General features: G+C 45.9%; 1 protein-coding gene across 1 annotated transcript in view; it reads left to right on the top strand.

Moving 5' to 3' along the window:
- Nucleotides 1-13,869: 13,869 nt before the first annotated feature.
- Nucleotides 13,870-27,559, top strand: part of LOC141477186 (lipoxygenase homology domain-containing protein 1-like) — a 63,171-nt gene continuing 49,481 nt past the window's right edge. Inside the window, exon 1 of the mRNA XM_074166273.1 lies at nucleotides 13,870-14,092. Coding sequence (XP_074022374.1) covers nucleotides 13,870-14,092 — 223 coding nt within the window. The remainder of the gene's footprint in view (nucleotides 14,093-27,559) is intronic.

A 27,559-nucleotide genomic window follows, 5' to 3' on the forward strand; every position in this document is an offset into this window, starting at 1 on the left:
GGATTTTCAGCTGTGGTTGATCGATGGCTGATGTGTCGTGCTGAACGCCCAAAACTGAAAGAAAAGCTGCCGTATGCTTGGTGTGCTTCACTTCCAAGGTGCTGTGCAAGGACATGGTTGTTTTTAAGGACTGAGACGGTGTCACGCACTGAAAAAGGACCGAGTCTTTACCCCAGACTTTTGGCAAGACATTTGACGTTCACTCTTTGAGGCCCTGTCTGCAAAGAGCTGTTAATTGTGTTTTCTGGGATGTAGAGATGAAAGTAGCTGTGTCACACCAGGTCCTTCAGCCAGGAGGTGTATGGAAAGTATCTGCAGGGGTTTTGACTCTCTTTGTAGACTGTGTTTGGTGGCTGTGATCAGAGCTGTTACTGCAAGGCGCCTGCCTCGAATTAGTGATGGGATATTACCCTGTCCAGGAGGAAAAGGAAGAAAGGAACCAATCTGTATAGCAGTAGCAGAAGCCCTCCGGTAGTCTGTAGAACAATGTGAAGGTGTGTGTGTGAAGGCAATCTGTTCAGCAGATGACCACAGTATGACAATTTCTTCATTAGCACATCTGCATCTCCTGGATTTGGAAAAGCCAGGGCCACCCTTGCTTTTTCTTAGGCAGGATTCATACCTGTGCATGGAGACGCTTCATCTTAGCAGTCACCCATCAACCCTGGAAGAGGTGTGGGGTGGGTCTCTGGGGTGTGGACATCTGTAGTACACATTCAGGGGAGATGAGCCCCACCTGGGCAACCCGTGTGTCATAAGGCAGCAGCAGCATCTCGGGCTGCAGGAAGAGCAGGAGACTTACAGCTTGGTAGCTGAGCTACTGATGTGAAGCACCTGTCTTTACATCAAAGTGTTCATCTGCAAGGTTTGCTCTGATAGCAGGTGAGCTGGGGCCATGATCTTCTGTCTGAGTACCCCACTCTGTCACCAGGAAGCATTCCAGGTCAAGTTGAATGGGGCTTTGAACAACCTGATGTAGTTGAAGATGTCCCTGCTCCTGGCAGGGGGATTGGACTAGATGGCCCTTAAAGGTCGCTTCCAACCCAAACCATTCGATGATTCTATGACCAGGTATCCATGGTGGGGACAAGTCCTCTGGTGTGGCAAGTGCTGCTATGTTGTAATTAGTGTATGTGATTCCTGAATCAGGCCCTGGGAGTGCTGAAGTGCTGTCAAGTTGGACAACACTGGTAAGGCAATGCCAGGATGATGAGCTCTGGGCCATCTATGAAATGTTTCTTTTATGACATACCACTGTAATGTCACTTGCCTACAATGTGATTATTTTGGAGGATCCAGGGTTGCAAGGGACCATGTGCATCACCAAGTCTAGTCCCAGCTTAACCCATGGAGAACTTAATCCATGAAGTCCCCAAGACCCCACTGAATCCATCTGTGGGTTTGTGCCCAATACTGGTTTTGGGGGGGCTGTTTGGGAATCTCCCTGCACTGATGTTGGAAACCTTAAAATTCCTGATGATCAGCTTGTTCAGGAGCCAAATCTGCTTGAATAGTTCTTTAATTGTTTGTGAAGAGCATCTATTACCCCCTGAGCCCAGGTGGCTGCATGTAGCAAGGAATATTTGAAAACAGTAAATTTTGGGTTTTTTGGTGCATGTTGTTGCTGGTGACTCAGTGGTTACCAGAGCGGGGCAGGTAATGGAGTCAGGAGGTGCTCCCAGCTATGCTGTGGTGACCGGCTCCCTGATTGTGGCCATGCTCCTGCTCTTTTCCTATTAGCTCTGTGTCTCTCCTGTCTACGCAGAGCCTTTGGGGCTCTCCCTCTCGATGCGGTTATTGCAGCATTCGGGGCAGCAGGGACCCAGTCTCAGCTGGGAACTCTACTGTCACCGCAGAGCAAATACAAAATAACAAATGAAACCAATTTTTTTTTTCCTCATTATTTGGGAACAGATTATGCAGAGGCTTCTCTGGTGCTGATCTTATTGCTAACAACCGTCTTAAAATGTTAAAACGACATTTGCAGCACGGGAAGGTATTTAAGGTATAAAACACAGGGGTGTCTGGGCATTGCTGCCGGGAAATTTCTTCCCAGGGATGTGCACGGGTGTTGTTGGGCCACCCAACTTCTCCGTCCTCCCGGGGCAGGAGGGATGGAGGCAGCACCAGGATGCTGAGTGATATTTTGGCTTTGGGGAGGCTGTGGGTGTGCGGGAGAGGAAATCAACGACCGCGGCAGAGCCAATTTGGCAGCGTCTGAAGAGCTGAGCGTTTGAGCCCTTCTGGGTTTTTCGAATTAGATCCTTATCTTTAAGCGAGGGAGGCGAAGGCAGCTTACAGAATTGGCACTTCTGCTGCAAACGTCCCCAAATTCAACAACAAGCTGTGTACTGCAGGCCTTAATCATCGCTGCCCTTCTGGTCTCTGGTACCTGGATCTGATAGAGAAATCCTCCTGGAAGCTTAGCTTTGTTGGAGGACACGCATCGGGGTCTGCGTATTTGCTGTCATTATTTATCCCTCAATTATGGGTCTGAACTCTGCAAACACTCACTCCTGCTATCTAATGTCAACAGCGGTCCTGGCCTCACTAAGTTCTCGTAGGGATCATCCTGTTTGCATTAAATATTAAATGTACTTCCATTCGGTAGCCTGTGCATAGGTTTAAATAAAAAAAAAAAAATAATGAAAACCGGTGTTCTTTAGTTATGTGACTTTTAAGTAAACAGAGCTGTAGAAACATCTGTTAGGTTTTATTTTAATTTACTGTATAATAGCTTACATCATAATAAATTATGTTGTGTCGTTTGGATGTAATTTTGAATTTGTCAGGAAGCTCGCAGCCAAATCACTGAAGTTAATGGTAGTTCTGCAATCAGCTTCACTATGTGTCAAATCGGAGGAACCATTGTTGAATTTTAAAAGGCTGAATTACTGTGTTGTTTGTATTAATCTTAATGCCGTTTTGGATAATGGTAGTGTTTTCTCTTGGAAGTAGGTACTGGATATGGTTTCTGTTCCTGAATATAAAAACTAAACAGGGTTTCAGTGAAATTGCTTGAATTCCAATTGTAAAGGGGTTAGATGTATCCAAAAGTAATTTCAAACCTGTCTCAAATGAAAGAATATATTTCCTCTGTTGGACATAGTGTTAGAGTGCAGTCCTTTTTATGAATTAGGAGAATTTAATGGTGTGCTGTAATGACGTTAATTACAAAAAATAATGTGTTGACATGGCTGATGTTTAAGGGGGCGGAGAACAAAAAAAGTGTTTGTACTTCTCTAGGGGTGGGAAAGGAGTGGGAACTGCCCTGTACTTGCTTGTTTTGAGTCAGTCTTGCTTCCACTGTGGGATGTGCTGCGAGCACTGTGAGCGCATGGACTTGGACTCCACAGGGTGGGTCGGGAACCGGTAGATGGATGTATGTATGCTGCTTTGCCTTCTAAATTTGGGGGTGGCAGTGCCTTTTTTTTCTCCTCCCCCAGAGACTCAAGCCTTTTTAAAGAGTCATGGTGTCCTAGACTGATTGTGCTGGTAGTCTCTTGCCATTTTTAAGTTTATATTTTTTTTTTTTAATTTTTATTTATTTATTTTAAAATCTCCTCTTCCCATAAAGCACTTCTGGAGCTGAGACCATGCCTTGCTAAGTCAAAACAAACCTCCTAGCTCTGGCCTGGTGCCTCCCTGTGCTGAACCTAGTGCTTTGGAGTTCCTTTCCCTGGAAAAGAAAGACTATGACAGCCCAAGGTGCAAACACAACTCTTGTGCCGAGGAAGGGGGTGAGATTGGGCTCCTATGCTCATGTCTCTATGTGCTAAATCAGTTTGGGCAAGTGCTGTAATAAATACATTGTCTCTCCAAGCCCCAAATTACCTGTTTGGAGGGTGGCTGAGCTTTCCGGCTTGACTACTTGCTGAGGATTGTAAGGATTGATTTGTGTTTAAGTTCTCCAATGTGTTTGGAAGAAAACTAGAGATGCACAGCAAAATGACTAAGTTTGATTGTTTCCATCACTTTTTATGTAGATGATGGCAAGAAAGTCACCCAGAGTGACTTTCCATTGTTGCCCAAACACAGTCCAGATGGGATATCTCTTGGCAGGGACAACTGACCCAGCCTCTTTGTGCATTTAACGCTGCAAACTAGTCTGGGGATTTGAAATAAATTTTGTAGCTCTTGGTTAAATCAGCATTTCATGAGCATCAACATCTTCTAGAGGTATGCTATTTGAATTTTTACTTGCTCGTGATTTCCCACAGCAAATTGCTGGCTGGTAGGTTTTTCTTTTTATTTCCATCTAAAATTATTGACTTGCTCTGTGTGGTCTCTAGCCCAGCAAAGCCTTTCACCTGCAGGAGAGCAATGGCCCATGGCATCACTGGTGAGCTAGGAGACTTTTCCCATCTCCCTCGGGCGGTGCGTGACAGCAATAGATATAATGGACTCATTTGGATAATTTAGTACCGGCTCAGTGTATCTGGTTTCTCTAGTGACACTCTGACGTTCATGCTTGACTTCCCCACCTCTCAGATAATAAATGAAAGAGGTTTCACCTTGTTGACAGCACTGGCTTTTGGCCCATTGTCTTTCTTAACATTGCGTACTTGAGAAATTAAATTACCTAGTTTCCTGGCTAGGTCCCTAATGAATGCCATTAATTAATATGTTTTTCAAAGAAGGAGGTGTTTTTAATCTTAATCCAAGGGAGAATCTCTTTTCTTGGCTGCCCATGAACATGGCGTTTGTACCTGCAGGAGCAGGTTGATCCCTCTGTGGTTGGCTTTGCCCTACGACATCCTGGTGGCTTCTGCACAGGACATCACTCCTCAGGGAAATGCCAATTGACCTTATTGTTTCCCAAAGCCATCCTTAAAATCGTCTTTTTGTGCATCTTGGGATAATGTTGCTACACAGTGCAGTCACCATTTGCTTTTAGGTTTTCCTCGGGTCTAAGGCAGAAGGCAAGTCCAGGTAAAACAATTTGCAGGAGACTTGTCCACATCAGTGCTCCCTAAATGTGCCCTTTGGCTTGTAACTTGTTTTATAGCACTTTCCAGGGGAAGATCTAGTCTCAGGAGCAGCCAGGTTAATGAAGAGAATTATTATCTCTGCAAGTGAGGGACCAACATAGCAAAGAAGTGCTCCTTGTAATACATCTAGAGGATGGGTGGAAATGCAGGAAATTCCTTTGGTAGGAATTAGCAGGAGAGTGTGGATCTGGCACCTTCCTTCCCTTTTTTTCCTATTTAAATCTCCCCTCCCCAGTGGAAGGGGCAGCCCTGTGTACAGATGGATATGGGGTTGTAAACCCAAGATGGGGAGAGGTGTGAAATGCATGCACCTTGGAGACCAGGCGTGGCTTTGATGATGCTTCTGGATGGAGAAAATGACACTGAGCTAGGGATGAAGAATAGCAGGGCCAGGGCAGGGGGTGCTGGGATGGCTGCAGTGTCCCTCTATCCTTGCTAAAGATGGTACTGGAGTGAGAAGGGGGAAGCTTGGGGTGTTGGGGATGTTGGGTTGGGATGGTGATGGCCTCCACAGCAGATAGTAGGTTCAACAGGATGGTGTGGAATGACTTGATAGGGGCTTGCATTCCCAGTTCTGAGCCTTCCTGGTGCCTTGGCCAAGGAGAAGCTGAGTAGGGCATGATGCTACAGCTGGTTTCTTGGGCTGTGGGTGCTGGGAGCTGGGTGGGAGTGAGCAGAGCTGAGCTTGGGCTCTACAGGGAGAAGCAGCCACATGAATGCAGGTGGTGGTGACATGCTGCGTGTTACTGGGACAGGAGCAAAGCTCTTGGGTTTGCTTAGATCTGCTCTGATTCAGGTGGTGCTTCAAGCATTGATTGATCCCATTGACTTCAGTGTTTCTATTCATGCTTTAAACCTCACCGTGCCCAATACCTTGCAAAACTGAACTTTCAGTTCTTTGCCCCTGCTGAAGTGCCTGAAGATAGCTGCTTTTCTCCTCGTGTCCCTGCCACTTCTGCTGCTGCTTCTCTTTGTGATCTGTGGTGTTCTTCATTGGGGGGAAAAGAACAGTGTCCTTTGAAATACTTAAAGCTGATGTGAGTCACAGTCTCTTTAAGAAATGCTGGATTTTATACCCTTCTGGCAGAACCAGATGCAAGGAGGTAGGTTGATCCCACCTGGGGGAAACTTAAAATAACTCCTGCACAAGACGATGAAGGAGCTTCACCATCTGTGGGGATGCTCAGTCCTTGGTACAGAAGTGGCCGGTGCTCTGAATGCCTCTTCTCACTTTTGGTGGTTGGGCTGATGTATATTATGATCAAAAGGAATAGATGAATTACTCTCTTGGGGCTGAATCTCTTATTCTCTCAGAATCAGCAGGACTTGAATTGTTAGTCTAAGTACAGAGTCTCTTCAATAGGAAACCATGTGCAATACTAGTAATTGTAGCTGCTGTCTTAGGGCTGGCTGCAAAACTGCTTTAAATAGAAATAATGTCCTTTAAGTCATTTAGCTGATAGTCTAGTCCCTTATGCATTGGAATTTATCTACGTACACTTGACATTCCTGTTCTCTGTGGGGTTTATTTTCTTATTGCTCTGCTAAAAGGCCGTTGGACAAGCAGGTGAAAATGCAATAAACTCCTTTCCCATTTTTCTCATGTTGCGAAACTCCCTTGGACAAGAAGATTTAGATTACATTCTTCCCAAACCCATGTTGCACAGCTCCTTTGGTGACAGAGTTTGATTCTCAGCTTTAAGACCCCTCTGTTCATGCCAAAAAAAAAAAAAAAAAAAGCTGCAAATAGAGATTTTTTTTTTTTGAGCTTATATTTGCTGAGTACATGTAGACTCAGCTTGACTTTCTAAGGACACATAATTACAGCCATAATCACAGTTCAATCTATTTTTAATTGCCGCTAATTGATTCTTAACAGTGCTTAAACCTTGTGCATTAAATTGATAAAAAAAAAGAGCACCTCTTTCCCCAGCCTTATACAAGAACACTTGTTCTTGTAAGGGCTGTTTTATACTAGCAGCATTAAGATGCTGTTCCTTCCCAGGCTGGTAGGTTTTAAAATGACTCATGGCTGCGAATAAGCCTTAATGGATTATTGCATATATAACTTGCAGGCTGTGGGTAGCTGGAGCAGATCCTACGTCTGACAAGAGCCCTCAAATCAGAGGTACCACAGCCCCAGGGAAAAGTAGACGAGGACATTGCACTCTCCCAGTACCTCCTTATTTCAATCAGAAGTGTCATCAGGGTAAAAAAAAAAAAAAAAAAAAAAAAACAAAAAACAAAACAAAAACCTCTGGAAAATGTTTGGGTGTTGAGTCTACATTGAGCTCTGTGCTCCTGCAGCTCCTCTGGTCCACAAAGCTGGATGGGGAATGTTTGACGCCTGCTTGGCTGTGTCACTGTGTCCTAGGAGGTGCAGGGGAGCTCCAGGAGGTGCCAGGGATGCTGCTGGTGGGGTCTGTGCTCTGATACCTGCTTGTTCGGGCAACGGGAGACACTTTATTCTGTGTTGTGGAAGAGTCACACAAATCCCTATCTTGACATGGATTTTAGACCCCTGGCTGCAATCACCTGTTCTTAAAAGAGCTTGTGTATATATTTTTTTTTTCTTTTTTTCCCAGCAAATTCTGTTAAGAGCCCACATGCTTTATTCCTGTTTTCAAGGCTTTTTCTTAAGACCTTGAGTAAAGCAGTTTCCTCAGTTCTGAGTTTGAGCTGGCTACAGCAGCTACTGTTTCGAAGTTTTGAGGGCTGGGGGTCTATCAGCACATCCCTGCTGATGGATGCCTGCAGCTCGTGGAGAACAAGAACTGCTGCTCCTCTTCTGGCGGGACACATAGCATCTCTCACTGCATTTTGCTAGGGAAATACTTCCCTTGGCTAAACTCCATTTAACCAGCAGAGGCCGTCATGCCCATACGCTTGGAGGCAGCGAGCTCCCACTGAAGCCCATGGACACATTAGAACATTTTCAGCCTGTCTTGGAGATGGATTGGACTCCGTGCCCTAATATCCCCAACTGCCTCTTGTTAAACGGGTTGGGCTGATGGGATTGCAATGCAGATGCAGATTTTTGCTATTTGAGTTAATAAATAAATAATAATAATAAAATAGTAATGTGTAGACAACTGGGACTGGAAGAAAAACCAAAGCTCCTAGCAGGCACCGTGAGGTCTGATTAAATCCGGAATGACTGGTGCTGCACCACTGGTGAGCAGCTTCCCCCAGCACCTCCTCTGCCCAGCCTGGTGTGATCTTGAGCGTTCCTCATGTAGAGGGGGGAGAAACAAAGTGATTCCATTAAAGGAATCCTTTGGTATTTGTTTTTGTGGCATTAAATACAGTTATTTTCTGAAGGATATGGACTATGTGTGTGTGTATATATATATAATATGGCATGCTGGGCTGCAGGGAGTATTTTCAAGAAACTATCCAGAGATGGGGGTAGATCCTGCCCTACTGCCAAGTATGTGCACAGAAAAAAATATGAAATCCCGCAGTACTAAAGCTGAGGCCATGCCCCTGAGGCTGGCAGATGTCCTGCGTGCCTCAAAGCCCACTGAAGCTCTGCTGCCTGGGGTAATTCAGATAATCCAAGTGATCCCAACCTGAACTCCACAGGAGCACTAGGGGGGTAGACTAAACCAACTGGTTCATAAAATATCTGGAAAACTGCTTTGCCTATATCTGACCTATGTCTTGCTGTCTGTCCTTCACAGCCATTACCCTCATTTCCATGGGATGTGTTGGTCACCAAAAGAGCATCCAAATCTAGACACCAACTTTTTCTTTAAACTGCCCCAAGACTGTGCAATGAGGATGACAGATTTCTTGTACTATAAGTACAGAGCACCATGTGTTGAAAAGCAACCTCTTGTGAAACAAGTGGCTTCGTTGTATCTGCCTTGGGAAGGAGACGACAACAAATGTTTGTTTGGGATATGTCAGCTGTGTTGCATGGAGCCTGGGTACAGGACATATGGATTTTATGGCAATAGGTGAAAAATAGGAACCACATAGAAGAGAATGACCTAAAGAAAAGGTGCCTTCATGTCTTGCTTAATATTTACCTAAAAATGTTATTAATAACAATCCTATTATCTCAGCACAGAAAGGACATGGATCTGTTGGAGCGGGGCTAGAGGAGGCCACAGAGATAGATGCTCCGAGGTCTGGGGCCTCTCTGCTGTGAAGAGAGGCTGAGAGAGTTGCAGGTGTTCAGCCTGGAGAAGAGAAACCTCCGGGGAGACCTTAGAGCGCCTTCCAGTCCCTAAAGGGGCTCCAGGAAAGCTGGGAAGGGACTCTTGATCAGGGAGGGGAGCCATAGGATGAAGGGGAAGGGGTTTAAACTGAAAGAGGGGAGATTGAGATGAGATGTGGGGAAGAACTTCTTTGCTGTGAGGGTGGTGAGACCCTGGCCCAGGTTGCCCAGAGAAGCCGTGGCTGCCCCATCCCTGGAGGGGTTCAAGGCCAGGCTGGATGGGGCTTTGAGCAACCTGGTCTAGTGGGAGGCATTCCTGTCTGTAGAGGTTTTAGCATCCTGGGAAAAATGGTTACAGGTCAGTTAGGACCTTGAAGAACCAAATTCTGACCTCTTGTAGTCCACCAAATCAGTTACAGTTCAAGAAGTCACCATGGACTTAGCACTCTGGTGGTTTCTTCCCCCAAGCCTTGTAGGGAAGGAGGATTTGGGGAAATCTCTTGCTGAATACAGGGTAAGAATATAAACCCATATAAATACTGTCGACAGTTTTAACTAATGGTTCTCACCAATGGCTTGGTTGTTTTCCCAGTAGTTCTTTATGCACCAATAAACCCCATTGTTCTTCTCCCAGCTGTTATTCACAAAAAGAACAAAAGCGAGCTGGAGTGTTCTCAGCACATTTCTTTTTAATTAAAACAACAGATGAAGGAAGCGTATGGAGCAACGTTTGAATGAGACATGGTAAACATCTCTTCTCCCCCATCATTTCAGCTCATTTGATAGGGGTGATTTATTTCTGCCTTATACCTGGGGTCCTGCTCTGCTGCACCAGGAGAAAGCGAAGTGCAAGGCTACAGGTAGCTCAGAGGAGTGATTGTCACTGAGACAACTACTGGGGTGTCCCACTGGTGCTTTTAGTGCCTCAGATCTCATTAATTTGGGGTATTCCTGCAAATGTAGTCGGGGGTGATGCGTGGCCTCAGCCCTCATTGGGGCTGCATGAGCCTGAGGTTGCTCCCAGAGGTGCCCTGAGCATCCTAAAACTGAGTCTTGCAGTGAGTGGAGGGGAAAAGGTGTTTCTTGCGCCCCACCAGCTCTGCTGTCGAAGGCAGGTAACTTACTCTGGAGGTGGGGATAAGGATATATTAGGAAAAGTATTTTAGGGCTAGAAGGGAGCAGTCTTGCACCTGGATGACTTGTCCTGAGTAATCGTAATGCTGCCTTTTGGCCTGAGATGTTGATGCTGTCAGCATTTTGCTGCATAGAACTGGAGCTGTTGGGAGCAGCAGCACTCAGGGAACGCAGTCTGACGGAGTGCGTACCTTGCAAAAGCATAACCAAGATACGAGCTCTACTTTTCTGACAAATCCCATGATTTTTCTTTTTCTGAAGGCATGTTTTTGTCCTATTCTGTGTGATTTTTTGGGGTTTTTTTGTTTGTTTGGGGATTTTTTTTTTTTTTGGTTGGTTTGTTTGTTTTTTTCTGTGGTGGAAAGGGCTGGCTTTTCTGCAGCCAAAATCTACATCCAGCTCCCAGTTTTAAGCTGAAATGTTTGCGCCTGTGATTTCTCCTGTGGGCTGATGGCTGTCCCAGAGAAGGGAGAGGTAACGGTTATAAAGGTAGTGAGCTGCAAAGCACCTGTCTGAGAAAATGTGCTGCATCATCAAATGTCTCTGCAGGGCTCCCGAGCTCCCCAGGACCGGCAGCATCCACATGCCTGGACAATTCCCTTGGGAGCAGTATGCCCTTGGTGCCTGCTGAGCCAACTGTCCCCTGCTCCCTCTCAGAAATGCCACGCAGAGATGTCTTTCTGCTGCTTTCCAGAAAATTAAGACCTGAGAGTAAACAGGGGATTTCAGGTGCAGTGCAGGTCCTGTGGTGCTGATGTCCAAGGAGTTTGGCAAGTCAGAGCTGTATCATGAGGAAGGACAGTGATTTTTATGTTTTTTTCTTTATGATTTTAAGACCTTGAAAAAACCATTCTTCTGTTTCATCCCAGACTTGTGCTTTAGCCTACTTGGAAGATGTCCCTGAATAATTCACGTTATGACGCTTTAGAAATATTTCCATTCAGCACCAGAGACCATAAAAAATACAGTGGTTTTTTGTTTTTCTTTTTTTTTTTTTTTTTTTTTTTTAGTTATTATTCACATTAAATTGTTGGATATTGGTGCCAAACACCTGCTAAGGAGGGTGGGACAGACCCTCACCAACCTGGAATCCTCTGGGCTTGGTGCTCCCCATCTGCTCCTGCCCGGGGCAATGCCACTGCCATCTTGCCATCCCTGGAAAAATTCCCTGGACGGGGCTCTGAGCAACCTGATCTAGTTGAACATGTCCCTGGTCCTGGCAGGGGGGTTGGACTGCATGACCTTTAAAGGTCCTTTCCGACCCAAACCATTTTATGACCTGTTCCCTGTATTCCTGATAAACCACCACTGATGCCATCCTCCCCTTCCAGGCTGGCTGCTGTAAACCCCCAAATTTATCTAAGAAGAGTTTTAGATCATGTGCATTAGAAACTTAGCATGGCTGAACCCTCCACTGTGCCACACAATACTTATGGCATCATTAACTTGGGCAGCATAACATCAAGCAAATCGTGCTTAATTCATCATTTGAGGAAGCTGTGGGCTGAGTTATCCCACAGGCAGGGCGGGTGGTAGCAGGAGGCTCTGTATCATCATCCTACAGCCCTGCCATAAATTCAGCTCTCACTTCTTCCATTAGTGTGATTTAGTGCCAGGCTGACTGCCCTGCTTGGTTTACATACACTTGCGCTATGCCAGAGAAATTCAGTATGGTTTTCCATATCACAATTTTTAATTAAACTTCATTTTCTATAACAAAACCCATAACAACACCTTTGAATAAGAAGAAATAATTTTTCTTCTTTTTCTCCTCCTGTTCACAGTCAGACTTTAAATCACCTGCTCCTGACTGCAGCTGAGATTGACCCGGTCTCTTGGCATTTGTCCTTCCCTTGCCTCCTGGAGCCTCTGCAGAGCTGTGTGCCAACCAAGACTCAGCAGTTGTGGTTGTGCACTTACACCGTAGTGGGGCCTGGACCAGAGCTGTGCTGGTGGCTCAGGTGGGAAGAGAGAGGCTGAAGGACCCTCAGTCTCTTTTCTACATACTGCTGGTGTATCTGCCCCTGGGCGTGGGATTGAAACCATTGCTGCATGTACTGAGTGTTTGGTGAGCCCCATGCTGATGTACTAACTAAAGGGGCCCCACAGGAGAGATTGGGGCGGACTCTTTATGAGGGAGTGGAGCCATAGGATGAGAGGAACAGTTTTAAACTAAAAGAGGGGAGATTGAGATGAGGTCTCAGGAAGAAATTCTTTGCTGTGAGGGTAGTGAGACCCTGGCCCAGGTTGCCCAGAGAAGCTGTGGCTGCCCCATCCCTGGAGGGGTTCAAGGCCAGGCTGGATGGGGCTTTGATCAACCTGGTCTGGTGGGAGGTGTCCCTGCCCATGGCAGGGGGTTGGAACTGGGTGGTCTTTAAGGTCCCTTCCAACCCAAACCATTCAATGCTTCTCTGATTCTATCCCTGGGCACAAGTGGGGTGCTGGGTGTGCTTCATGCTGCGGTGTCCTTCCAATCATGACGTTACATCATTTATTTATCCCATCCTCCACCTCTCTCACCTCAAAATTTACCTATGAGGGCTGTCAGGTGGGTGTATTTGTGCTTATGCTCGGTTATTAGTCTAAGCATTATTTCTCTTTCGTTGGCCAACATGGGTTGTTATAAGGGCACCTTGTGTAAAGCGTGTTCAGTGTCTTCCTCTGACTGTTGTATTTATTTATTGAGCATTGATTTTTCATTTGGTTGGAGGTGCAGCACAATAACTAGGGGATGTAGGAGATGGATGCAGGAATGTCTTGCTGGTGCTGAAGGTCTCCAGAAAGAGATCCTGGAGGTGTTTGCTTTTTCTGGTCACTGGCTTGGCTGGTCAAAAAAAAAAAAAAAAAAAATCCATGTAAAGTTGAGACCTTTGTTATCAGTAAGGTGATCCTGACACCATGAATAATGGAGAGGAAATGCAGACCAGTGAGATATAGTTGCTTGGTAGGTCTCCTTTTTCACCTGCCCATCTGTCTTATAACCACATGACTGGATAGCACTAAGTAATTTTTCATGAGGTTTCTGAAGCTGGTACGTATTATGAGGAGGAGAAATGCCTCTGTTTTATCCTGTTCTGAGCTGCCACATGAAGGACAAGAAGTGACTTGACCATGTGCCCTCATCTGACTGATTTTGAGGGAGCTACAACCTTGATTGGCATGTCCTGATACTGTAGACCCAGATTGTCAACTGACCCTGAGCGGAGGCTGAGGTGGCTCTGAAAAAAAGAGAAAGTTCTCATCATGGACCAATGAATAAATAATAATAACGAAAAGGAGAAAACCCAAAGACCAGGAGAGACGGAAGAGAAAGGACAGTACCTCAGTCAAGGAGGTAAAGGAAGAGTCAGAAGGAGGTGAGATCTCAGCACCTGTAGGTTGAGAAGGACAAGGGACTCCAGGACATACCTACACTGAACTGGTGGGGAGGAAGGACACCGTGAAACAAGGTCAGCCCTACGCAGGGAGAGGAGGACTAAAGGACTTTGGCAGCTGGTGAAGGATCCAGGTTTGGTGTCAGAAGGCAGGTTAAGACAATCATAGAGTGTTGTTAAAAGTGTAGGGGTGAAAAACAATGACATGAAAGAAAAGACCAAAAAGAACAAAGTAGAAGAGGAGGAGGAAGAGGAAGAAGAGGAAGAGGAGGTAGTGGAAGAGGTAGTTGAGGAGGCAGTTGAGGAAGATGGGGAGGATGAAAGCCAGGAGAAAAAAAGCAAAAAGAAATCAAAGTCCGAGGACTCAGAGAATGAGAGGGAAGTAAAGAAAAAGAAAAAGAAAAAAAGCAAGCGAAGAGAGTATAGCAGTGAGGATGAGGATGACTATGAGCGCAGAAAGAAAAAGAAGAAAAAAGGGAAAAAAGCCAAAGAAAAGAAGAAGAAGAAAGGTGACAAGTCCAAGAAAGGAAAGACAGAGGATAATTTTTTGGAGATGTATGAACAGGAGCTTCGGGACTATCATTCGGACTCCTCCAATGCGACAGAAGACGAGTACAACAAAAAAAAAGGTCAGCTCCATCGTTTCTCCTCTCCCCTCTTGAGCAGGCAGTTACGTTGCTGGCCCTGTAGATGCCCATCTGGGGACCCTTCCTGGGGGTGTAGGCACTTGTCTTTCCTATGTGGGGAATATTTCTAATTAAATAAGAATTTTTACTATGTGAGATGGCACTGAAAGATTGTGTTAGTACAAGCGTTTCACTTTATGAAGTCACTTCATGGTGTGCACAGTTCTGCTGTAATTACATTCTCCTAATTAATATCTGCATTGTGGTGCTGTTCAGAAGCTGCAGCCAGCAGACTCCCCTTGTGTAAGTGGGAAATATGGCAAAGATCATAGAATCGTAGAGTCACAGAATGTTTCGGGATGGCAGGGACCTTGAAGACCATCCAGTTCCAACCACCCCTGCCCTGGGCAGGGACACCTCCGACCAGACCAGGTTGCTCAAAGCACCGTCCAGCCTGGCCTTGAACCCCTCCAGGGATGGGGCAGCCACAGCTTCTCTGGGCAACCTGGGCCAGTGCCTCAAGAAAAGAATTTCTTCCTGAGATCTCACCTCAATCTCCCCTCTTTCAGTGTAAAACCCTTCCCCCTCGTCCTATGGCTCCCCTGCCTGATCAAGAGTCCCTTGCCAGCTTTCCTGGAGCCCCTTTAGGGACTGGAAGGGGCTCTAAGGTCTCCCCAGAGCTTTCTCTTCTCCAGGCTGAACCTCCCCAGCTCTGTCAGCCTGTCTTCATAGGGGAGGTGCTCCAGCTCTCGGATCATCTTTGTTGCCCTCCGCTGGACACATTCCAACAGGTCCGTGTCCTACTTGTGCTGAGGATTCCGGAGCTGGACGCGGTACTCCAGGTGGGGTCTCACCAGAGTGGAGCAGAGGGGCAGAATCACCTCCCTCCCCCTGCTGGCCATACTTCTTTTGATGCAGCCCAGGATGCGGTTGGCTTTCCGGGCTGCCAGAGCGCATAAAGGTGCACAGTCCTGCTTGAGCATATGCAGCAGAAACGTGCTGGTGGCTTCAGCAACTGGACAAGCAGGTAGTGGACCCCTTAGGATTGATGTAGAAGAAGGAGGTCCAGCACACCATCTGTCTTTGACTGTTGTAAGTAACCAAATAGAGCTGGGTCTCTAAACCTTAATACTGTGTCAGTACAATAAATAGTCCACTCTTTTTATATGTACAGGGTACTTTGGTTCAATGCATGATGAGATGTGCAGTGAATTAAAGTTTCAGATGGTGCACTCGATTTCATTAGAAGACCATGGTCTGAAGAAGGATTGCAGCCATCAGCCTGGCAACAGCTTGTGGAAAAAGGCTGTACTTCAGCATTTTATCTGCTGTGTGGCAGCTAGTAATCCCCCCTCCCCAGAAAACCTGCAGTGCTGTGGCAGAGTGGTGAGAAAACTGCAAGGTGAACTGCAGAGACCCATAGTGTAGCTCCATGATTAAAAGAGAAAAGCCCTCCGTAGGTAGGAGGATGCTCCCAAGCACAGTGAGGTCATCTCCTTATCAGAGAGGTGGGCAGAAAAGAGGCAATGGACCACTGAGGGATGACACCAGGTGCCCATTACTTGGGCAACTGAGTCTTGGTGTGACCAGGGCAAGATGTTTAACCTCTCAGCACTGTGGTTAATCAGTTAAAGAGGGTAATAACATGTCCTGTATGCAGCAATTTGGAGAACCGAGCTTGACTAAGGAACCTTGTAAAGCATCTCAAGCTTGTGGTGTGGTTATAGGTTAACTATAACTGATGACTTCTGTAATAGTGCCGTATGGCTGTACTGGGAAAAGAAAAATGATGTAACTGCTCTACAGGAGAAGCGGGGCCCTGCCATATACACTGTATTTAGGCCATGAATATAACCTACTTCGTTTGTGATGGCTCTTTCAGGGGAGGGAGGTTATCACCCCTTGTACTACAATTTTTTATAGTAGAGGAGTAATAACTGTTGCACTTCTAAAGAGAGAAGTTCCAGCAAACATTTATAATAATCTCTACATGGTCTTCTGCTTAACTTCTCAAGATTTTCTGCAGGGAAGGTAATAGCTTGTGGTTGAAATACTGGGGAATGAATTAATCCAGGACTTGATTCTTACAGTCCCTATCAGAAACTAAAAAACTTGGTCCAAAACTTGCAAACTTGCTATCATGACAGCCCCAGAATCTCCAAGAAACCTGTCATGTGGCCAAAAGTCCCAAGGGGGAACTGCTGGTTGCTCCCTTGGATCGTGGACTCTCCTCCTTGATCTGTGGGCTCAACATTTTGCATCCTTAATTTCCAGATATTTATGAAAAGGAATGCACACATGTGAGAGAATAAATGGTGGGTAAGGGAGAGGAGAAGGATACCAAGTAGGACATATGCAACCAATGAGCCACGGAGGTTTTCCACCAGTGAAAACCTTTTACTGGTCCATTTGGCACCAAAAAGCAAAAGCTCAGGAGCAAACTCTAACTGCCCTGTCCTCTCACTTGAGTTCCCTCTGCCATCCACTGTGCTCTTCATATTTTGGTTGAAAACAGCAGATTTTTTTGCATGACATAGTTGGAGGACACTGCTGATTTTATTCCACAGGGCCATTGAGTGAGGGGACTGTTGTTGGTCAGGCTTTTGAGAAAGGTGTGACCTCTGTGAAAAGCCTCCCAGAAGCTTTGGAGATGTCAGCTGCCTTTGGTACTGGTGAATATTCAGCAGGAGAGATGTTTTAGTCCACAAACCATGATTCCTTTTGCTGTAAAAAGAAGAGAGAGATGTTGTAAATGTTTTATGAGCAGGGACTCGATGGTGCCTGTGTCATCTGACATCCTCTTTATCTTATTGTATTAGCAAACAGGAGAAGGGATCCCCCCCCATCACATTCGATCGATGACTGAAGAACAAGGCAAATCCGGCTCCTGGGGACAGGAAAACAAAAGATATCAAGTGACTGGGTGATAGGGTACCTGAGAAAATTATAGCAGAGATAGCAGGCATTTTTAACTAAATTGCAGCTGTTGTCCATTCCTGTGATCCTGGTGTTAACAAGGTTAGTTATTTATTAATAAGTATTTGCAAAGTTACTTCTACAGTAGAGTACGGAAGGCTTCAGGGAGACCTTATTGCAGCCTTTCAATACTTACAGGGGGGGCTTATGAGAAAGATGGAGAGAGACTTTTTACCAAGGCCTGTAATGGCATGACAAGGGACAATGGTTTTAAACTGAAAGACGGTAGGTTTAGGTTGGACTTCATATGAAACTGATGGTTTGTCCGTCTTGCACAAAGGGTGACACTGGACTTCAGTGATCTTGCCAGTGCCAATAATAATTTATAAAAGGAAGAAAGCTACTCAAGAAATCCATGGGGTTCTTTTAACACGTTGTCTCGAATGGTGATGACAGGGGGGAATCACCACTGTTGATTTGTAAATAGGTATACAGGTTGCTCAAGCTCTTTTGATGTGCACCATCCGTTTTATTGTGTTATGTTTATCACGTCCCTTTAGAGACTGCAACAAAGGGTTACATGGAAAAAGCATCCAGGTCACGCTGAGTTTATTGCTAAGTTCTGTTTAATGTAATTTAGCAGCGGGATGGAGGAGGAGAGCAAGTGCTGTGTGGTTGCCAGCTCTCTCCCTGTGCTATATGCAGAACTGGAGAGATGTTTCACATACATTTATGACAGATGATCATCAGTTGCAAAGTCACAGAATCGCAGAATCTTAGTGGTTGGAAGGGACCTTTGAGATCATCGAGTCCAACCACATAAAAAAAACCAAAAAACAAAAAACAAAAAAACCACAACAGACAAAAACAAACAAACAAGCAAACAAACAAAAAAACCCAACAAAAACAAACAAACAAGCACCCACCAACTAAACCCCCCACCCACAACCTCACACACAACACCCCACCACAAACCAACAATCCCGGGCACTAGAGCATGCCCTGAAGAGCCATGTCTACACGTTTCTTAAATACCTCCAGGGACGGTGACTCCACCACCTCCCTGGGCAGGCTGTTCCAGTGCTTGACCACTCTTTCAGTAAAGTAATTCTTCCTAATATCTAATCTAAACCTCCCTTGCCGCAGCTTCATACCATTTCCTCTGGTCCTGTCGTTATTCCCTTGGGAGAAGAGGCCAACCCCCGCCTCTCTACAGTTTCCTTTCAGGGAGTTGTAGAGGGCAATGAGGTCTCCCCTCAGCCTCCTCTTCTCTAAACTAAACATGCCCAGTTCCCTCAGCCTCTTCTCATAGGACTTGTTCTCCAGACCCCTCACCAGCTTGGTGGCTCTCCTCTGGACATGCTCCAGCGCTTCAATGTCTTTCCTGTAGTGAGGGACCCAAAACTGAACACAGCACTCGAGGTGAGGCCTCACCAGTGCCCAGTACAGAGCCACCATCACTGCCCTACTCTTGCTGGCCACACTGTTCCTGATACAGGCCAGGATGCTGTTGGCCTTCTTGGCCACCTGGGCACACTGCTGGCTCATGTTCAGCCGGCTGTCCACCAACACCCCCAGGTCCTTTTCTGCCGGGCAGCTCTCCAGCCACTCTTCCCCAAGCCTGTAGCGTTGCTTGGGGTTGTTGTGACCAAAATGCAGGACCCGGCACTTGGCCTTATTAAACCTCATCCCATTGGCCTTGGCCCATTAATCCAACCTGTCCAGATCCCTCTGTAAAGCCTTCTGACCCTCAAGCAGATCAACACTCCCACCTAGCTTGGTGTCATCCGCAAACTTACTGAGGGTGCATTCAATCCCCTTGTCTAGATCATCAATGAAGATATTGAACAAGACTGGCCCCAAAACTGAGCCCTGAGGGACACCACTGATGACCGGCCGCCAACCAGATTTTGCTCCATTAATCACAACTCGCTGGGCACGGCCATCCAGCCAGTTTTTTATCCAGTGGAGGGTACACTTGTCTATGCCATGATTCGCCAGCTTCTCCAGGAGAATGCCGTGAGGGACGGTGTCGAAGGCCTTACCAAAGTCCAGGTAGACAACATCCACAGCCTTCCCCTCATCGAGAAAATGGGTCACATGGTCATAGAAAGAGATCAAGTTGGTCAGGCAGGACCTCCCTTTCATAAACCCATGCCGGCTGGCCCTGATCCCTCGGCTGCCCTGCACTTGCCTTGAGAGCTCACTCAAGATGATCCTCTCCATGATCTTTCCCGGTACCGAGGTCAGGCTGACAGGCCTGTAGTTTCCGGGATCCTCCTTCCGGCCCTTCTTGTAGATGGGCGTCACATTGGCCACCCTCCAGTCGTCTGGTACCTCTCCTGTTGACCAGGATTGTTGATAAATAATGGAGAGAGGCTTGGTGAGCTCTCCTGCCAGCTCCCTGAGAACCTTTGGGTGAATGCCATCCGGCCCCATAGACTTATGCGTGTCCAGGTGCATAAGCAAATCATTAACTACTTCCTCCTGGATTACAGGGGAGTTGTTCTGTTCTCCATTCTTATCTTCCAGCCCAAGAAGCTGAACACCCTGGGGGTAGCTGGTCTGACTATTAAAGACAGAGGTAAAGAAGGCATTAAGTATCTCAGCCTTCTCCTCGTCCTTGGTTGCAAGGTTTTCCCCCGCATCCAGTAAGGGATGGACATTCTCTGTCACTCTCTTTTTGTTGATGTATTTATAGAAACTTTTTTTGTTGTCCCTTATATTAATTGCCAGGTTGAGTTCCAGCTGGGCTTTTGCCTTCCTGATTTTTTCTTTTTTTTTTTTTTTTTCTTCACCTCATCTGAGCCCTGTACCCACCGGTCTTCCTGAACCAAGGCTTTGATTAATATTCCAGATCAGAAGAACAAGGACTCCTCTTTGGAAGAAAGTTTTTTTTTTTTTAATTTTATTTTTTCTCCTTACTGCAAAAATGAGCTTTGGTTTTGGGCATCCAAAACCATCCAGCTTTTCCATTTTGGACTGGCAGCAATTTTACGTCTTGTGATCCAGTAGGACATGTAAAGCATGCAACCAAGAGAAGGTGGTGCTGCACCTACCTTAGAGATGTGGTGGATCGCACCATAGTGCAGGTTTCCATAGTTAAAAATGACTGGATGAAGTAAGAGTTTTGAAAAGTTTAGATCACTTTTAGAATTTCAGACGGGTGTACCCAGGAACTGTCAGCTTGTGTGACAGAACAAGCCAACAGTAAACTAATTGTGATCATAAAGTGTTGATCAAGTTGCAGGAACGCTTGCCAATGTTTTTATATAGGCACTGAAAAATCTCTGAGCCTGGCTATTGACACCCACCACTACAGACCTGTGTAGTCCCATTGGAGAGTTAAAGTGTCCTGGCGGTGTCCTGGTTGACCAGGGGTCCAGTGGGGTCTTACAAGGCCAATGGGGTCTTACAAATTGGAAATGAGTAGTTAAAATGTTGCAGATGGGTCTTTAGAAGGAATCACAGAATCACAGAATGGTTTGGGTTGGAAGGGACCTTAGAGATCATCGAGTTCCAACTCCCCTGCCATGGGCAGGGACACCTCCACTAGAGCAGGTTGCTCAAAGCGCCATCCAGCCTGGCCTCAAACACTTCCAGGGATGGGGCACCACAGCATCTCTTCATCTTTGACCTCCATAGTTGGCCATGGACCTGCAGCAGGGCAGCTGCTAGTCATCAGTATGGAAAATCAGTGTCGTGAAGCAGATGAGTGCAAATAAACCTTTTGGAACAAGCCTCTGCTTGGATCAGAAAGTTTAGGCCCTTGCAGACGCCTCCTTTCGTTTGCAGGTCTGTGCTGAGTGAATGTCAGCATGGGCCAGGAGGTAGTTCGTGTACCCCCCACCTCTCCCTGGGCAGGACCCAGCAGCCCCAAGCACTGGAAGAATCCACACGATCCATTTGGGATGGCTTAGCCCAGCTGGCAGCACCAAAACCAGTGTCAAGGTGCAGCTGTAGGCACCAGGCTTCCAACCCCACGGTGCAGCTGATGTGCTGGCTCATGCCCGACAGCGGTTTTCCAGCATTGCTGCTCTCTTCACACCCAAAATACTTAAATCTGAACAGAATAGCAAGTTTCAGTTTTGTATCTTTAATTATCTGTGGCTACTTTTTAGGCTGAATGTTGGGTTTTGGACTTTAACAGAAAATGTCTGAGAGCTCCTGAAGAGAAACTGAACAAGATTTCGCTGAGAAGCAGATATTAAATGCAGATCAATATATTCAATTCTAGATGTGTTCCCCCCAACCTACGTGTCCCATCAGGCTGGGTTTAATGATCTGTAACATCTAAGGTGCAGGGCAAAGTGTCCTTTCTGAGGAAGGTGACCTTCAGAGGGTGCAGGACTAGAACTTGCTCACACTGGAATGATTCAAGATTTGGCAATTTTTACCTTTTCTCTCCCTTTTTAAATTTTTCTTGAACTCTTGAGAAACTAATTGTGATTCCTATGTTTTTAGAAAATCCAAGCTTTGCCTGGGTATTTTTTTTTCATTCTCTGGTTGCAGAAAAAAAACTAAAGGGCTGCTTTTGCTCCTAAGTCCAGCAGTTCCCTCCACGGGTGCATCAAATTCCCAGTTTCAGTATTACATTGGTAATTTAAGAACCATGAGTTTTTTTCCCATTATGTTAAATGTATTTCCCACTTTGTTAAATATACATCTTGGAATATATACATCTTCCAGGCTCTCCATGAGTCTGTTTATGATCATGTCCTTGGGTATTTGGACACGTGTCTGAATACTGTGCCATTAAAACAGCAGAGTTGCCTCCATCTGGATGGAAAGCCTGTGCAGAAAATCACACTGAGCTACAAGGGACTAAGCACAGCCAGGGAACCAGGGCAAGTCAGGTTTTTATTCCAGCTTGAGTCAATCCCCTGCACAGCCTCAGGTGAGGTGGTTTATCTGACTGAGCCCCAGGAAAGCAGAGAGTCACAGTGGCACTGGTATTGAGAACATCTGACCTCTGCCTTCATGCTATGATTTACCCGGGGTTTCTGTGTCAGCTGTTGAGGATGTGACCAGGGCATAACTTCCTGATTCACAACATATTTTTTGTCTGGTTAAGGTCTCCTCTTGGCTGACTATTGCTGCTCCAACAAATACTAGTTTATTTTCAGTGCCTTGTGGGCACGGATGTTCCTCCAGGCATTGTTCAGAGGAGGTTTTCTTCTGACTTTGGTTTTTCTTCCTTCCTGGATGCTGCCATGCAACAAGATGTCACAGGCGCCTGAGTGGCAACACTTGAAAACAGCCTGAAAATAATAATTATGGCTTTTGTTGCCGGATTTATATGCATTGCAAGGCTCACTGGACACATATGACAAAGCAGTTGTTCATCCTTGCTGAAACTGGACGTGGTTGTTAGAAACTCTTGGTCTCTTTGGCACTTCACCCCGTGATGTTCAGATCTGCTGTATTTTTCTGCATCATTTTGGTGTCCTCCATTTTATAGATGCCTGTATTGTAGTAGTATCTCTATCAGGCTTGGTCTATGAGCTGCCAGTACTAATCAGGAGATATTTGCAAAGAAGGAAGAGGTAGGATGTGGGAAGATGATAGTTTGTATCCATGCATATTTGGGGGCTTTTTGGGTTTCTTTGTTTTTTCAAATCCTTTTTAAGGTGCTAGTTGGATAGTAGTAGCTGTCTGTCATGAAAGATTAAGTCATGGTGTTACGGTTAATTCACAATGACATCTAACAATGTGCATGTAAATACAGGTAACACACATAAGTTGCATTTGTAACAAGCTTCTGGCAGGCATCAATCTGTCCTTATGCCGAGCGTTAACCTGAAGCGCAGCTGGAAATCGGGTCTCAGGAGCAAAAGGTGCTGGTCCCTCAGCTGAGAGGTGCCAGGGGGCAGTGTCACCCCGTGATGTGCCAGCTGTGGGGTGACTGTCCCTGTTTGCAGCATCACCCGGTCCTCGCCTGCAGTGTCTCTGCCAGCTGTTGACTTGGTGGCTTTGCCAGCTGTTGGCTCCTGAACATGGTCCCACTGGATTCACTGCCTCAGGCTGGGCAGTATCGAAACATGGCATTGTCACCGTGTTTTATTCTGCAAAAACGACTCAGCCTTTCCTCAGGGAGAAATGTTGTGCCTCCCTCATGTCAGGGAGCATCCAGCATCCAACACCTGCAATGCCTCCGGCCAAAGGCTGGTGGGGGAAGGGGGGTCATCAAAAAAATGATCTGTTCCTCCTGCTACCTGGGTGTTGGGGGTCAGAGCTGGCATCAAGGAGAGCATTCTCTACTTGGTCTCAGTTGTGCTGCTGCCTGGACAACTAGAAGAAAGTGGGGCTCGTGTTCGAATGTTGGGGACATGATAGACAGCAAGGAATTACTTTCAGCTGCATTCTGCATTCAGCATTTGCTCTGCCAGGGACTGCAGGTAAAATCAATATCGTATTTTACCCAGGCTGCATTATACACTTCCCGTTGGACAGCAATGCCTAATGTTCTTGTCCACGGCTGTGATTCAGAGACACCTCTGTGTCCTGGCAGGCCCTCCTTGTCTCCAAAAGATAATGAAAGAAATGGAACAGGTTTTTCGTGTGAATGTTTCTCTCCCCTGAGGCACAGTGCTTTCCTCCAGCACAATTTAAACTTGAATGACAAAGATGTCGATTGTTAAGCTAATTCTACTTTGCTGTTCCAGCAAAGAACTGAGATGTTTTTTTTCTGGGGGTGCTAATGCAAAAGCCCTTTTAAGTGATAGCCGGAGCACCAGATGAATGACTTTGGCTTCCTACAGTGCTCGAGAATGAAATGTTGATTTTGCAATAGCTGATGAAGTAAAACAAACTCTAAACCACAATTACTCTGCCTGTAGGAACAGACAGGACAGTACTCAGCTCTGGACTTGTATTTTAAGAGATAAATGATGTTTCAGAGCTCAAGATAATGCTATCTGTGTGTACTAGTGGTAAGTTTGTAGGAAACTTCCCTAATTCATGGCCATGAAGTGTCTCAATATGCAAGATCCTATAAATTCTGCAATTCTTTATATAATCTGTGAATAACAGAATGTATAACAGCGTGCAGACAGTCCAAAAATTCATGGAAAAAATCCCTCTCTTTGGCTTTGAATAATTAATTTGACATCCATGCTGGACTCAAAAGCTGCTTTGACTAAAGCGTATAAAGAGCAAGCAATCTCTCGTAGTGTGAGGCCCAAATCTGTTCACAGTTTTGCCAATACGAATCCAAAGTCATTGTGCTCAAGTCAATGGAGTTAGTCAGGATTTGCCCCAGAGTGAATGAGAGAGGAATTTGACTCATTTTGTGTATGATGAGATTATGACTCAAATTGTGGCTTGATAAAAACAAACAAGCATTGATTTTAAAAGGCTGGTGGTAAAGGATGGTCCTGATAAAACTGTGACCATAGTAAGTATTTAACTGGTGTGTCCATGTGCATAGAGCATCATTTGAGCAAGCATAACCTGTAACAGTCAGCACAGACCCTTAAAAACTTCTAAGTATTTTACATCAACGTCAGCGTACTCTTCAGGTGCTCCAAGACAAACATACACTGAAGTGCTTCAGTAGGAGCCAGAGTGATTGGTGCTTTGCATGAATCAACATCAAGTGAATATTGAGAATAATCAGTGAATTCCCAACTGGAAATAACGCTGAAGTGCAAACAACTATTACCGCTGCCGAGGTAAATGTGTCCTAATAAACAGATGCATCTGAAGGTAGCTCTGACAGCCACAGCTTCAAAGCAGTCTGTTGGTTAGGGTTTATATTCAAGATGAAGATGGCACCTTGCCAGTTTCTTCCACTGCTTTGGTCTAGGAGGGTTTAGTTCTTGCCCTCCTCGTGCGTGCAGCCTGGAGGTATGGGTTTGCAGATCTCTTTGAGGAGCTCCATGGTGATGAGGGAGACGAGGTTTGCCATGGGTGCAATGTGTGATGGTACGTGGTAGATCAGCTAAGAGAGAAGTAAATCCTCCCCCTCTGCTCTGTCCTGGTGAGGCCACCTCTGGAGTACTGGGTCCAGTTCTGGGGCCCCCAGTTCAATAAGGACAGGGAACTGCTAGAGAGGGGACAGCAGAGGGCTACAAAGATAATGAGGGGCCTGGAGCATCTCTCTTATGAGGAGAGGCTGAGAGACCTGGGGCTGTTCAGCCTGGAGAATTGAAGACTGAGAGGGGTCTGATCAATATCTAAAGGGTGGGTGGCAAGAAGATGGGGCCAGACTCTTCTCAGTAGTGCCCGGTGACAGGACAAGGGGCAACGGGCACAAAATGGAACACAGGAAATTCCATTTGAACATGCGGAATAACTTCTTTTCTTTGAGGGTGGCAGAACCCTGGAAGAGGCTGCCCAGAGAGGTGGTGGAGCCTCCTTCTCTGGAGACATTGAAACCCTGCCTGATTGGTTTCCTGTGCAACCTGCTCTGGGTGACCCTGGTCTGGCAGCGGGTTGGACTAGATGATCTCTGAAGGTCCCTTCCAATCCCTCCCATTCTGTGTAAAAGGCAGATACTGGACGATGTCAGTGCACTTCAGGCTGCCTCCAGGATGCCAGTGTTTCCATCCACTCTGGGATGTTTCGTGTCTGCAGACACCTTGCAGATTTCACTCCCTCTGTTTTGCAGCCCGTGCTCACAGCATGACTCAGCTCCTGTTTCTGCTTTCCCTCTTCCTTACCCAAACTCTTTGATGACTCCTCACCAGCTTTACTGTCTTATTCCACCTGTTTAATCATTCTTGTGGCATAAACCTTCATTTTTTTTTTCTACCAAGGGCCACTCTTGCTAGAAAACATTTAGGCACCAGCATGAGCTCCAGCTCGGTTCTCCATATTCACTGTATGAGAACATGCCCTAAAGGGATCTGCAGCCACTGCCATAATTGGTGCTAAGCAGTCCCATGTTGTCAGAGTCAGAAAAAGCTGAATTTATCAGCCAAAGCACTCTTCTGCCCTGAAGATATTCCTTCCTTATGGAGCTAAGGGAATTTTGAATGCTCTTAGCTAGAGGATTGTCAGTCTTTAGCTAGACTTGTCAGTCTTTACAGCTTAAAAATAATTTTAGCAACCATTTTGAAGTGAGTGTTCCTCTACTCCGGCAATTGGATGGATGTTTCTTTAGTATCAGCTCTTACTGCAAGACACAGAAATGGATGCAAGTTCTTCCAGCGACGCTGCAATATAAGCTGATACTGATTTTACGCTGTCTGTGTCTTGTGCTTGAAATGACCATTTTGGAATTATTATTTTCAGCAAAGAAACTAGCATCTGTTATTTCATTTATTGAACTTGTATTTGACCACGAAAAGCAGTAATAGGTTTGCAGTCCATGGAATATAGTTTCTGTTTAGCTTGCGGAAACTTTCACCGGTTTCTGAAGTCTTCATGCCAGAGAGCTGAACGGTGGAGTCAGCTGAGGATTCAATATCTAGCAGATGAGATAAGTCAACCAAATTCCACTTCATTGAGATAATATTTGGAACAAAAGTGTCTGTATCAGTGGCTGTATTAAAAGCTTTATATTGACTCTTCCTGGCCCATTGGGAGAAAAACAGGATTTTGAGACTGGCCTGAAAGTCAAGCATTCCCGTATTAATGCTGTAGATTACTGTAACTTGGCCATGTTCTGGGCACTCAGAATAGACTTACCTTGAACTTGAGGATGAGATTGTTTGCCAATTAAAAGCACCTAAATGTAGGCATCTTCTTGTGAGCAGTGGCCCATGCAACATGCCTGTGCTCAAGCTGGGATCCTGTCCTCTCCCTTTCGTTTTCCCGTCCTCTCTTTGGGCCTCCTCTGTGTGTGATGAACTCAGACAACACCAGTAGGAAAAGCATTAAGGAGTAGTCCAGACGGGCAGAAGCATCTTAACACTGGCTTAATGACCAAGCAGCAGCTGAGGTGAAGAGGCATGGACTTTTGGGGTATCCTGTCCACCTTTGGAGGGAGGCAAATGACCAGTGCCAGTATCTGACAAGGGGACATGGGAATGTCATGGGTTGCACCTTATGTTTGACCAAGAAGGAAATAGGGGTATGGTGGGTGCAAAGCGTCCATGGAGAAATTGAGAGATTTCTACCAAAGTACATCTTGATGTACTCAAGTTGCCTCAGGTTGCGCCAGGGGAGGTTTAGGATGGGTATTAGGAAAAAATTCTTCACTGGAAGGGTTATTAAGCATTGGAACAGGCTGCCCAAGGAAGTGGTGGAATTGTCTTTCCTGGAGGTATTTAAACAACATGTAGATGTGGTGCTGAGGGAGATTGTTTAGTGGCGGACATGGCAGCACTAGGTCAATGGTTGGACTTGATCTTAAAGGTCTTTTCCAACCTGAATGACTATTCTATGATTCTATATGTAAGACCAGCA

This window comes from Numenius arquata, chromosome Z (genome assembly GCF_964106895.1).
Source record: "Numenius arquata chromosome Z, bNumArq3.hap1.1, whole genome shotgun sequence".
NCBI classification, from domain to species: Eukaryota; Metazoa; Chordata; class Aves; order Charadriiformes; family Scolopacidae; genus Numenius; species Numenius arquata.